The sequence below is a fragment of the Talpa europaea genome, assembly GCF_964194135.1.
Source record: "Talpa europaea genome assembly, chromosome: X".
NCBI classification, from domain to species: domain Eukaryota; kingdom Metazoa; phylum Chordata; class Mammalia; order Eulipotyphla; family Talpidae; genus Talpa; species Talpa europaea.
Window position 1 is genome coordinate 52,412,505 of NC_140081.1, and position 12,852 is coordinate 52,425,356.

The 12,852-nt window shown below is 42.5% G+C and overlaps 1 protein-coding gene across 1 annotated transcript; it reads left to right on the forward strand.

Annotated features, from left to right (window-relative positions):
- Positions 1–1,825: 1,825 nt before the first annotated feature.
- TBX22 (T-box transcription factor 22) lies at positions 1,826–11,272 on the forward strand (the record flags this gene model as incomplete). The annotated part of the gene is made up of 8 exons (XM_084258433.1): positions 1,826–1,997; positions 2,599–2,782; positions 3,684–3,785; positions 5,462–5,636; positions 6,483–6,647; positions 7,275–7,339; positions 7,695–7,780; positions 10,642–11,272. The coding sequence occupies 8 exons, from the start codon at positions 1,826–1,828 to the stop codon at positions 11,259–11,261; spliced, it is 1,569 nt and encodes a 522-aa protein (XP_084114559.1). The 3' UTR covers positions 11,262–11,272.
- Between the last annotated feature and the right edge of the window lie 1,580 nt (positions 11,273–12,852).

The window sequence follows — 12,852 nt, forward strand, 5'->3', positions numbered from 1 at the left end:
AACAGCCCAAATGCCCACAAATAGATGACTGGATCAAGAAGATGTGGCACATATACACAATGGAATATTACTCAGCAATCAAAAAGATAAACTCATGAAATTTGCAGCAGCATGGATGGAGTTGGAAGGGATCATGCTCAGCGAAATAAGCCAGAAAGAAAAAGAAAAATACCGGATGGTCTCACTCATAGCAGGAATTTAGAAAACCTAAATAATGGACCAGGAAAAAGACTAATTATAATAAAGTAAAAATCAAAATCAACAAGCAACTATTAACCAGAGACACACTACAGTGGGGAGGGGAGAAGGGAGTAGGATCAAAACAAGGGGGGTGGGAATTGTATGCATACTAAAACCTACATGAAATGCATACATTGTGCAAAAGTGAAAAACGATGTAAAAATATATAAAATAAAATTTAAAAAAAAATCATGTCTTTTACTCTGAAACTCCAGTATTAAGATACTAATCATTAAAATTCCATCCTCTTTTTAACAGTGTTAGAGTGACTTTAAATATTCTTTGAACAAATGTGTCAAGTGAAAACACCATTCATTAAGATCTAGTGTGCAAGTTGAGGAGTGCTGGATTTCTTATTTCTAATGAAAAGTGGATGACCAAATCTCATGCAAACATGCAGATAACTCACATCTGCATGTATAAACATGCTCCTACAGTTGCTAAGCTAGACTCATTCTGACGCACACAAAATATGTGCTTTATCCAGTTTAAGGAAAAGCAGAACTCTGCCCAGGAAGATATTCCAGATACATTTATTTGAGCCTAACATTTTGAAGTGCCTTTCCTTAAGAATAAAGTTTTGGTTGGTATTCTGTTGGTGGTCGTGAAGTCCTTGGTCTGTGTTTGCTGGTTAAATCTTGCAAGAATAGACTTTGTGTGGGAATACTGGACTCTAGCAGAGGCAGGTCTTAAAGGCTCAAATTTGTTCTGATCGTTGATAGTGAACACTTGGGAGCCTCCTGATCACCCCGACCCATCTCCACAGGGATAGAGAGAAGAGATGAGCACAAATTCCACCCAATTTGAGACCCAGAATCAAACAATTATAGAACCAACCAACCCAGAAAGATTGTATTCCTCTAAATTTCCTTGGTGTGCTCACTAGAGAGCAAAAATAATCTCTGGGTCTGGCTGAAACTTTGATTTTCACAATTTAATGTAAAAATGTGACCGTATCTTTCCTCCTGCCTATCCTGAGCCCCTTTCCAGCCAATCCCCAATGCCCCTCTCCACCTCCACCCTCTCAGGTCAGACTCTGAAGTGTCACTCATGGTGTTTTTTTTTTTGTTTTTTTTTTTTGTTTTTTTAATGCTTCCAACAGTTACCAAAACAAACAGTGGAGGCTATTAAGGTCCGGTATTCACTCAGTTGGAGCAACTGTATCTCCCAGTCCCAGAGGCTTGACCCGCCATTGGTGGCAGGTCCGCTCCCGAAAAGGCTCACGTTTACCAATCTGTGAGCTCTGCCAGGTCCTGGAATCCAGTCTTTGAGGACTGATGGTCTGGACATTTCCACTTGGAGGGAGGAGATCGCTAAGGGAAGGGAGACTAGACTCCAGAAGACTTTGGCTCCAGTTGGATCTTCCTTTCCTTTTATTCTATTCAAGGACAAAGGTAGACATATTTATAAAAATTATTACACACACACTTTCTTGTTTGCTGAAGTATAGATCCAGAAATTGTTTTTCGGATTTGGGGATTTTTCCGCTTTCGCCCTTTGGTCTATCCTCTGCGCCCTCGCTCACGCTCCCTCCCAGATCAGGATGAAACTTTGCAGCGGCATTTTCCCTTCGCCCCCTGCAGGGATGGCTCTGAGCTCCCGGGCGCACGCCTTTTCAGTGGAAGCTTTGGTGGGAAGACCCGGCAAAAGAAAATTGCAAGACTCAAAAGAGGAGGTGCAGCCTGAGCTGCAGGAGAAAGAAGGCAGAGAGGAGAAGGGAAGGAGCAGCGCCGCAGGGAAGAAGAGAGAGCAGCCGGGTAAGTACCTCTCGCGTTGTACCAACTCACTGAGTCCGCCACGCTCTTTTGCCAGATCCGTAAGTTTCAGCCTGGACTGCGACGCTGGGACAGTGGTTTACTCTACAAGAGGATGCCCTGCCCCAGCTGGACGACCAAGTTCGGGCTCATGGGAACACCTTTGCCACCTGGCTGTGGGGAAGTTTCAGAGCTTCAAAGTTCAGTCCATAGTTTTGCAGTTCGTTTGCGGCGAAGGGGAGGGTGCCAATATGCTTGTGGAGAACCGAGGCTCTCCAACCTTCCCAAAGCCCTGAGATCCGGAGGTTAGCTGTATCTTTGGGTATGAAGCAGGGCATGCGCCGAGATTCCAAGGGAACCGAAAGTCTGCAGGAGAGCGAGGATAAGTTGATTTGAAGAAGGGCCATGTATTTCATGGGGCGCACCTTGGGTCCCTTTCTCTCAATCATGGGGCCACAGTGGGTGTTACGGGGATCTTGGGAATCCGCCGCGGAGATTCTTGGTGAACAGACAAGGCCAGCCCGTTCCAAGACAGGCGTCAGCGCGAAAGGGGCGCGCAAACAGCGCAGCTCTCTCAGACGCTCGGCATCTCTGTGTCCAACAGAAAAGCTACCCAAGACAGAGCCCTCAGTAACAGCTTTAAAAAGTTGTGGAGATGGTGGCGGAGACCGCGACAGCGTCGAAAATCTGGAAGAGAAAGAGGCTATTCAAGTGGAGCTTCAAGGATCCGAGCTGTGGAAGAGATTCCATGACATCGGGACTGAGATGATCATTACTAAGGCTGGCAGGTTTGCCTCCGCCCAAGCTGTTCAAGGGCCATACACAGTAGGCGCTTAATGTACCTCTCACTTTCATAAGATATCGTGCCTCCAGTTTATGCTCCTGTACTCCTCCCCCCCACCTCTCCACCCTGACATTAGAATGCTTCTGCCTTTCAATTGACCAGACTAGGATGAGGGGCCTAACCCATGCTAGTGGCTCAGCCTTTCTTTCCTGTATGTTCAGAACTCCTGACTTCAAAATTTCATTCTACCAGTTCCTGTCAGTGTAATATATGAAAAAAGTTAGACCTGCCACTGCAGGTACAATATGCCATCCCATGTCTTAAGTTATTGCTTGACCTCTCTCAAAGCCTCACAATTATCAGTGGACAATATCCCCCTGAGCAGACTCCCAGTCCATCATCCCTAGTGAAGATCAAATTGAGGTGGGTCTGTCCCACTTCCACATTTGCTGTGGGTCAGCTTCTTCATGGAAGTTGTATAATTTGTTTGTGTGTGTGTGTGTGTGTGTGTATGTGAATATTCTTAATTTCAGTCTTTTCCAAATCTGCTTCACAGGAAGTACTGCTGAAAACCTGGAGGAAGGTCACAGCTTTTCTGTCTTATTTTCTCTTCTATAGATTTCTACTGTGGTGGTGGTGGTGGTGGTGGTGGTGGTGGTGGTGGTGGTGGTGGTGAGGATATTCAAAATTTTGTGGTGAGGATATTCTGCTCCCTTTAAAAATCCTCAACTTGTTCAGCTAGGCATGCAACCAGTCTTTCTTCATGTAACAAATATCATTTTCTGGAACTGTCCTAGAATGGGAAGAGTATTGTGAATTCCTTCACTTTTCATTTGTCCCCAAGCCTATCCGATTTCAGATGTCTCAAAAAGCTCCCTGGTCAGTCATTCTTTTCTCTTCCACAGGAGGATGTTTCCCTCTATTCGCATCAAGGTGAAAGGGCTGGACCCAGGGAAGCAGTACTATGTGGCCATTGATGTAGTGCCTGTGGATTCCAAACGCTATAGGTAACCAGTCCTGAAGGAGGAGGTATCCTAAGTCCAGGTTGGAGATGGCAGCTTGATCCATGAATCTGCAACCCGTGAAAACTGTTTTGAAAACCCTAACATGAATGATTGGATTGCTCTCATGGGGGCTTTGGCAGTTGAATTTTCTCTCTCAAACCCTATTGGAAAAAACTCAGACTTGCTCCTCTTTTCTCTTACTTTTGAAAAAAAACATATGTGTCAATTTGTGCTTCAGTGTATCCCCAGTCTCTTGCCTATTCACTGTTGTGGCCTTCTCTGTGCAAATTACAGAGGGTTTTTGCTCAAGTAGGAAGAAAGGAAGGTATTTGAAACAATCTGAGGAGAAATGCCTGGGGTTCTCAGGTCACAGTGGGTTCTGGACCGTGCTGCTTTGACAGCAGTGTCCTGGAATGATGCCCTGAGTTGTCATCCAAAGCTAGTCCAGCAGTTATCATTCCTAGGTTCATTTTTTTTAAAATAGAGGCATGTTTTATTTATTTATTTATTCATTTGTTTGTTTGTTTTGTTTATACATGCACTGGGTACAGTCAGAAGCGCGGGAGGGTGAGAGAATTCACCAGAGCCAGAGCGGGGAGCAGAGCAGGCAGAAGGACTGAAGTACACTGCTGAGGGTAGCAGCGGGTGGCAGGAGAGGTCTGCACGCCATGTGGGACCCTCCTCTGGTGGCCGGGGAGCAGCCGGGATCGAACCTTCGCCGCAGAGGCTGCGGGCAGCTTTGCAACCCAGCGCTCAACCACTGTGCCACCGGGGAGGCCCCATAGGTTCATTTTTTTTCTACCTGCCTTAGCCTCTCTCCTGAAGCAGAGTATGGTCCCTAGAGTATAGTTGCAAGCTCTTGATGCAGGTTCTTTACTTAGAGCAGGGAATATGTGGCTGAATTGCCCCAAAACCAGCACAGAAGCATCTGACTAGCCATTGCTTTGATTAAGGAGACTCTGATGTTTGTGAAGAAAACTCAGAGCCAACCACATTGGAGTTGTGAGTGTTAAACCTAGGAGTGCATCTCCAATCTGTGAAAAGAGACAACTATCCAGGTTTGAGGTGGAGGAAGAAGACACACTCTGCCTCAGCCTGAAAATAGCAGGAAAAAATCATTTGCTTTTCCTCTTAGAGCTGGTTTGGGAATGCTACATACAGTTGAGCTGTTGAAACTGGAAACTGAGAAAATCAGCCCTGGGGCAACATGAAACGGAGTTCCTGTGGGTGTTCCAATGAAACCTCCTCAGCTTTGATCACAACTGGTGGCCACCAGCTAGGCAGACTCATTCTTCACCCCTCTACTTCTTCCCTGAGGCTTCTTGACCAAGTATGAGGAGGGCTTAGGTTTGTTTTTTTTTTAAAGAGTATTTTGTGCTGAAAAATGGGTTAGATCTACTTCTGTTGCAGTTCCCCTTGAGAAAATACAACCATAATGAAATTACATGACATTTTTACTACTCCTGGCACCTCACTGCTTTTTAATGACATATGCTTATTTACAGTCTGTTTTCTGTCCCTGAACATTTTTGAAAGCCAAGTTGGATCTCCTACTCACAGCCTTTAGAATTAGCTGGCAAATCTTGTCCAAGGCCCTTAGGACCCCATAGTGTCAGGCTTCATCCCAAGTTCCTGACTTTGACTGACTGCACTTAATGCCACACTCCACATCTTTGTAGGTATGTATACCACAGCTCACAGTGGATGGTGGCTGGGAATACTGACCACTCCTACATCACTGCCAGGTTCTATGTTCACCCGGACTCGCCTTGCTCTGGAGAGACCTGGATGAGGCAAATCATCAGCTTTGATCGTTTGAAACTCACCAACAATGAGATGGATGACAAAGGTCATGTAAGTGTGAGCAATCCTTTGCTCTGAGGAGGTAAGGGAGGTACCAGAGTTTCAACTCCAGGGTCTTGCTGGAGAATCAAGGATCCTCTGCCAGATGTGCATGTTGTGTTCTTTATGAATTCTCAAGTTTTGGGCCTGAGGTCTGCAGATTTGGTGTCTGAGAGTGCTGGGTTGGTGAACATAATCTGGAAGATCAAATGAGACTTTTTAAAGCAGCGTGCCTGGTCTGGGAGAGTGGAAGGGAATACTTCATGGAGATTTCTGGCACCTCAGCTTCTTGGACTATCATTATGGGCTGTGATTCCCTTCCCCTAGTTGAACATCTTTTGTGTAGCCTGGTGTGTGGCGGGACTATTCCCTGCGACCCATCCCCATAGAAGGACTTTTCAGGTAGCATGTATCTCGAGCTTTCTTCCTTGGGGCACCTCAGTTCATGGCCTGCCTGGCCTGGACACAAAAGGAGAGAGAGCTTACTACATTAAGAAGTGGGGGGTGTTAGATAGTAGTCCATCAATTACAGCTCATGGAATTTATAACAGGTAGTGAAATCCCAGTGACACTTGGGGACATTACATGGACATCTACATTTGGAAGCAGGAAATGAACTTACCTGGAAATGGAATCACTGCTACCTGTTGTTTTTGTACCCCACTCAGTAAATCTCTTAGCTCTGATGGCCTTTGTCTAGAGTCAAATGGCCCAGCAAAATCCTTGTGTGTGATTAGTCTAGATTTTATGGCTTAGTCTCACTTTTGTGTGTGGGCAGTTTGGGGGCATTGATGAGAGGGGGCTAGTGTTGTGAAGCAAAGCCAATTGCTAGGCAGCATTTGACCATTTCTCCTCCAGATCATTCTGCAGTCTATGCATAAGTACAAGCCCCGTGTACATGTGATGGAACAGGACAGCAGAGTTGACCTGTGCCGGATTCAGTCCCTGCCTGCTGAAGGGGTTAAAACGTTCTCCTTTAAAGAAACTGAGTTCACCACGGTGACAGCTTACCAAAACCAGCAGGTAAAGCCAACTAGGTTGCAGGCAAGCAGGTATAGCTCCAGAGGGATCTTAGGGATAGAGGCAAGCTGAACTTCATGGATTGAATTTTCCATGATTTAAAAAAAATCATAATCTTATTGCATTGTCATCAAAGGCAAGTTTAATTAAGAATTGTGTAGGTCCTGTGTTAGAAAGTAGAGCAGAACAAAGAATGCCAGGAAAGAGAGCCATTCCAAATTTGACTGAGCAATATATTTACATTTATTTAACATGAAAAGTGCTTAGTGTTTGTTGGAGCCATGAAAAGCAGCAGTGACAGGGCCTCCCTGATGGCACAGGGGTTAAAGTCTCAGTGCTATAAAGCTAGTACCAGCCACTGCTGCTCCCTGCCAGGGAGGTGACCCACATGGTGCAGCAGACCTCTCATCTCACCCACTGCTCCGTTCAGCAGTATATTTCAATAGATCCACCTGTTTTGCTCTTCACTCTGTCTCTGGTCAATCCTCTCATTCCCCTGCACCTCTGGCCTACACAGCAGTTCTTGTATGCATAAATAAATAAAAATAAATCTTTAAAAAATAATAAAAGCAGCAGTGACAGTGTTAATACTGAGGGGGCTAATTTTATTTTTCTCTTTTGAATCCACAGATTACGAAACTGAAAATAGACAGGAATCCTTTTGCTAAAGGATTTAGAGATCCTGGAAGAAACAGGTAACCAACATAACAATCACATGTAATATTTATATTGCCCTTTTCACAAGTAATACAGATAAGAAAACTGTGGCACAGAAACTCAGAGGTTTTAAGCTATATAACTAGCAGCTGGTAGGAGAGGTCCTAGATGTTTTGTCTCTAAAATGTTGCCTCCTCCCACTCCCTCCCCAACCCATTGCTTATTCTATCCTGGGGTTTTTATTTAGGGAATGAAAATTTTATTCTGAAGTCTAGCTATAAAAATATTTCAGATATTCACTCCTAAAATCAGTAACAAAGTAACTCAAAAGTTTACATAAATCATTTTCAGGAATTGTATTCTGGATTTGCTGAAGTTTGAATCTTTTCTCAGGGGTATGTTCGATGGACTTTTAGAGACCTACCCATGGAGGCCTTCTTTCACTGTGGATTTTAAAACTTTTGGCTCAGAGACACAAGGTAAGGGAAGTTTTATTAATTTGGGGGGTTTTAAATGTTAATGAAATTACATCTGTATCAAATGTTACAGAAAAGAATAAGTATATACCAGAAAATATGTGTTTACAAGAAAGTAGGTTTATATTTGTTGTGATAAGAAAGTAAGAAGAGAGGGAGGGAATCTTCCATGCAGGAAAAGAGCAGAGCCATGGTAACGGTATATTATTTGACTTTCATCTTCTTTAGTAACCATACATCCTGAGTTCTCCAGATCTCACCTGAATTCTTTAGTATCACACTGTCTCATATCCTTTGTTATTTGCCTATTTGTGTCCTTATTTGAAAATGTGTTATATATTGATATAAATATTTTAGTTTTATGGAACTTCTAGCACAAGTTAAAATGACTTCTATTAAATTTTACCTCCACCTTGTCTAATTTTACTTTTCTAGTGAGTAGGGAAGTAAATGTTTAAAAAATATTAAACCATTATAATTTGCTTAATTGCCACAAAGATTTAAAATATTTGCAATGTATTCATTCTCAGGTGGTGTATGAAATGACTAAATAATACTATTTAGAAAATGAAGGCTTTGTGGTAGGAAAATGTATGTCTTCATTTCCTCTGGTATTTAACAATAAATAGAAGAGTATTTGCAAGCAAAATGTAATTATTTTACCCCTTTTGTCTTTACCCCATTAATGTTGTTTATCGCTGAAGACTAAATCAAAGTTACAGTTATGGAGAAAATTATCAACATTATAGTTAGGTTGAGTTTTACATAATACCATAACAACCAAATGAAATATGAGGAGAGAATTTTAATCATTTGGTGAAATATTTCACTGGATTGGGCCTCCCCGGTGGCGCAACAGTTGAGCGCTGGGTTGCGAAGCTGCCCACAGCCTCCGCAGCGCTGGTTCGATACCAGGCAGCCGGGTGAGGGTCCCACATGGCACACAGACCTCTGCTCCTGCCAACCGCTGCTCCCCTCAGCTGTGTACTTTGTCAGTCTGCCTGCTCTGCTCTCGGCTCTGGCTCTGGTGAATTTTCTCACCCTCCCGTGCTTCTGACTGTACCCAGTGCTTGTATAGATATATAAATAAATCTTTAAAAAAATATTTCACTGGGTTAATTGTATTAATTTGGTTTAAAGAGTTGCATATAAAAATATGAACATAAATTTTATATCCACTTTAACTAATAGCATTTAGGCAGCATGTTTTTAAATATCCAAGTCAACACAAAGTACATGAATAAAGAAAAAAAGACTAAAAGTGATCATTAATTGATAATTTATTATAATACATTTTTATTAATAATTTAAACTGTTCAAACTGCACTCAAATAGCAAATAGAGGGGCACTATTTTTTAAATAACTTTTGAATGTTTACTTATAAACGATATTTACCATGTTGTTCATAAAGTATTAGGCTATATCAACATACACAAAATAGTTGATTAAGAGAACAGCAACACCAATAAAATGAGCAAACCTAGCCAATAAACACACAACACATCCCACACACACACATCCCTTGATCTCATTCAGTGAATAACCTTTTTTTAAATTCAAGCACAGGGCCTCCCTGGTGGAGCAGCAGATTGAGCACAGTGCTGTGAAGCTCTCCGCAGCCTCTCAGCACGGGTTCGATTCCCGGCCGGCCAGGGAGAAACCCACATGGCGTGGCAGACCTTTCCTGCCTCGCCCACTGCTCCCCTCAGCAGTGTTTTCAGTCGTTCTGCCTGTTCTACTCCCAGCTCTGTCTCTGGTGAATTCTCTCACCCTCCTGCGCCTCTGGCCTGTATCCCAGTTCTTGTATAAATAAATAAATAAATCTTAAAAAAAAAAATAAATTCAAGCACAGTCAAGATTTCCCTAGACTGTACAACTATCCCTATTTTAGTAGAAGTCAGACTAACGTAAAAGTTCACCTGACAACATTTATTTAAAACATTTATTTATTTATTTATACAAGCACTGGGTATAGTCAGAAGCGTGGGTGGGTGAGAGAATTCACCAGAGCCAGAGCGGGGAGCAGAGCAGGCAGAAGGACCAAAGGAGGGGAGCAGCGGGCACGGCAGGAGAGGTCTGCGCACCATGTGGGACCCTCGCCTGTGGCCAGGGATCGAACCGGCGCTGCAGAGGCTGCGGGCAACTTCACAGCCCAGCGCTCAACCACTGTGCCACCGGGGAGGCCCCTTCACCTGACAACATTGATACGAGCACTTTTTAAATAACTTTTGAATGTTTACTTATAAAAGATATTTACCATTTCCATTTTGATATTTTTAAAGATTTATTTTTATTTATTTATGCTATGCATACAAGAACTGAGCTATAGGTCAGAGGTACAGGGGGGTGGGAGGATTCACCAGAGACAGAGTGGGGAACAGAACAGGTGGGTCTACACTGCAAATACACTGTTGTGTACATGTAAGTACACTGCTAAGGGGAGATGCGGTGAGACAGCAGAAGTCTGCTCTGCCATGTGGGTTAGCTGCCTGGCTGGGGATCGAACTCAGGCGGTAGCAGTGATAGCTCTAAGACTTTATATGTAGGTCACCAGGGAGGCCCTCTGGGTCATATTTAGATAGGTTTCTTTTGTAAGTCATTGGGTAAATGATTTTCAAGTGCCTAGCACAGTTCTTGAACATAGTAAATTCCCAAAGCACAATGACATAATATTAGTGCTAAAAGTAATAATGGTAGAAGTAGAAACCATGTTTAGCTTTGCTCAGAGGAATGAACATGTTACTTTTCAAAGAAGTTAAAAGAACTGTGAACTTGCATGGATAGCTAATATAAGAATGAAGCAGGGATGGTTATGGGCATGATTACTGATTCAGTTTCTCGTTCATTGAATTGTCATTCACAGGTGGAAGTAGAGGCTCATCTTCAGTGGCTTCTAGTGGAGGGGCTCCCTCTCCTTTGAACTCTTTGTTTTCTCCACCTTGCTCTCCACCTACATTTCACTTACCTCCAAGTTCCTTTGGAATGCCCTGTCTGGAGGCGTATCTGCACAATATCAACCTGCCACTTAGCTACAAGATTTGTCCAACTAATTTTTGGCAACTGCAACATCTTGTCTTGCCGGCCACTGAAAGACTAGCAAGCCACAACAGTTGTAAGTCTTTAGCTCCACTCATGACGGAAGTTCCTATGTTTTCTTCCCTGAGGTTTGCCAAAGCAAAAAATGGCTTATCTGAAGAGTTCAATGAACAGTGTCTACAAGCATCTAATTCTGCTAGTCAAATGTTGTATGGATTACAGGCATCTGGAAACGTTTTATCAGCAAACCCCATTGCACAGGAAGCAACTGGTTGCACTTTCCATCCTCCTCATGGCTTTTATAGGTACAACTTCCCTGTGCCATCCACAATGGCAAATGTTGCCAACCATCTCAAAGTGAATGATAACAACCAAGTCCAAGTTTCTTTTAGAAAAGGCAAATGCAGTCAAGCTCCTTGGTATCCAACAATTAATCATTGCCTTTAATGGAATAATGGAATAGTCACATTCTTAAAACAATGACACATAAACATATATTTTCTTTATTTGTAGCCAAAGAAAGATCAAAAACTATTGAGATTAAAAAACTTCACTATCAGGGAATATTTCCTTTTATGCACTTAAAGTGTCTTATCAAATGTTCACAAGAAGTTGTTATAGGTCAAATCATACCTATAATAATCTGTGATTGCATGGTCTTAGGTCTCCAAATAAGATATTCAGTAAATATTATTTGAAGATATAGACTACAATGAAAATTGGACTCTAGGTGACAGAATCTCTAGTTATAAGAAGGCAGTTTATTATGCCAACTTCTTAACAGGCAGAATGAGGGGTATCCCAGGACCCCTAATTGCTTCATAAATATTGATAATGACCGAAGAAGATGGATTTAATGCCTGTGAAACCAGTGAAAACAATTTCAGATTTATCTAGGAATGTTAGTTTCATTTTAATGATCAATTTAGTATTTGTAGAAGAAAATTTTCACCATTTATTTGCATTACACTTTTGTACTCTGCTACTGAAAAAACTGCTAATCTCAATATCAAGGTGGAAATGAGAACACAAACTTTCAAATATTATTTTTATTAATCTTTGCAGCCTAAAGAACCATTTAACATGAGGATAAAATTAAACGCAAAATTTCTAAATAAATGTGATCTTTTATTTCATTTTATTTTTTTTAACAAAAGAGCAGTTTTATTTTTGTATACAAATGGTGGATCTTACAGAAAAGCTATGAAAATCCTTTAAAAGTGGTTAGGTGTGGCACTTACAAACCATTTAGCAAAGGGAGATACAATGTGGGAAAGTGACAAGACAAGGGTTTAGGCTCCTAGTGGTGATTAATTGTGAGAAGGTAAAAATATGGGGGAGAGTGATGAAAGAAAGGGTCATTTTAGTAAAGCTTGTTATGAAGATTTAAGTTGTTTTTAGGGAGGTGTTGGGATCAGTGTGCTGGGTCCTTGTGTTACCTGTGAGAAAAGTTTCACCAGATTTCCCCTTTCAGCATCACACAGTGAGTTTCCCTAGGAGAAAAAAGCAGTTAGTTATATACTAAAGGGCAGGTTTATTACATAAAAAAAAAGGAAAGGCAAGAAAGGACGCTTGCACAGACACAAGCAGGCAAGAACAGCTGCCTCTAAAAGGGACAGGTTTGTTAAAAGAGACATCTGCATAGACACAGGTGAGCAATCTTGGGACCAGAGCTGCATTTTTGGAAGGGTAGGTTTAAGAAGGAGAGGCTTGCATAGACACAGGTTCGCAGGAGAGCTGCTTATTTCCATTTATTTTTGTTCTAAAGATTTATTTATTTATGCATACAAGAGCAGGGGTGTAAGCCAGAGATGCGGGAGGGGGAGGTAAGAGGATTCACCAGAGACAGAGTGGGGAAACAGAACAGGCAGATTGACCGAAATACACTGCTGAGGGGAGCAGTGGCAAGACAGGAGAGGTCTGCTGCGCCACGTGGGTATCTCCCTGTCCAGCCGGGAATCAAATCCGCACTGCAGAGGCTGCGGACAGCTTCACAGCGCTGCGCTCAACCCGCTGACCCACCGGGGAGGCCCCTATT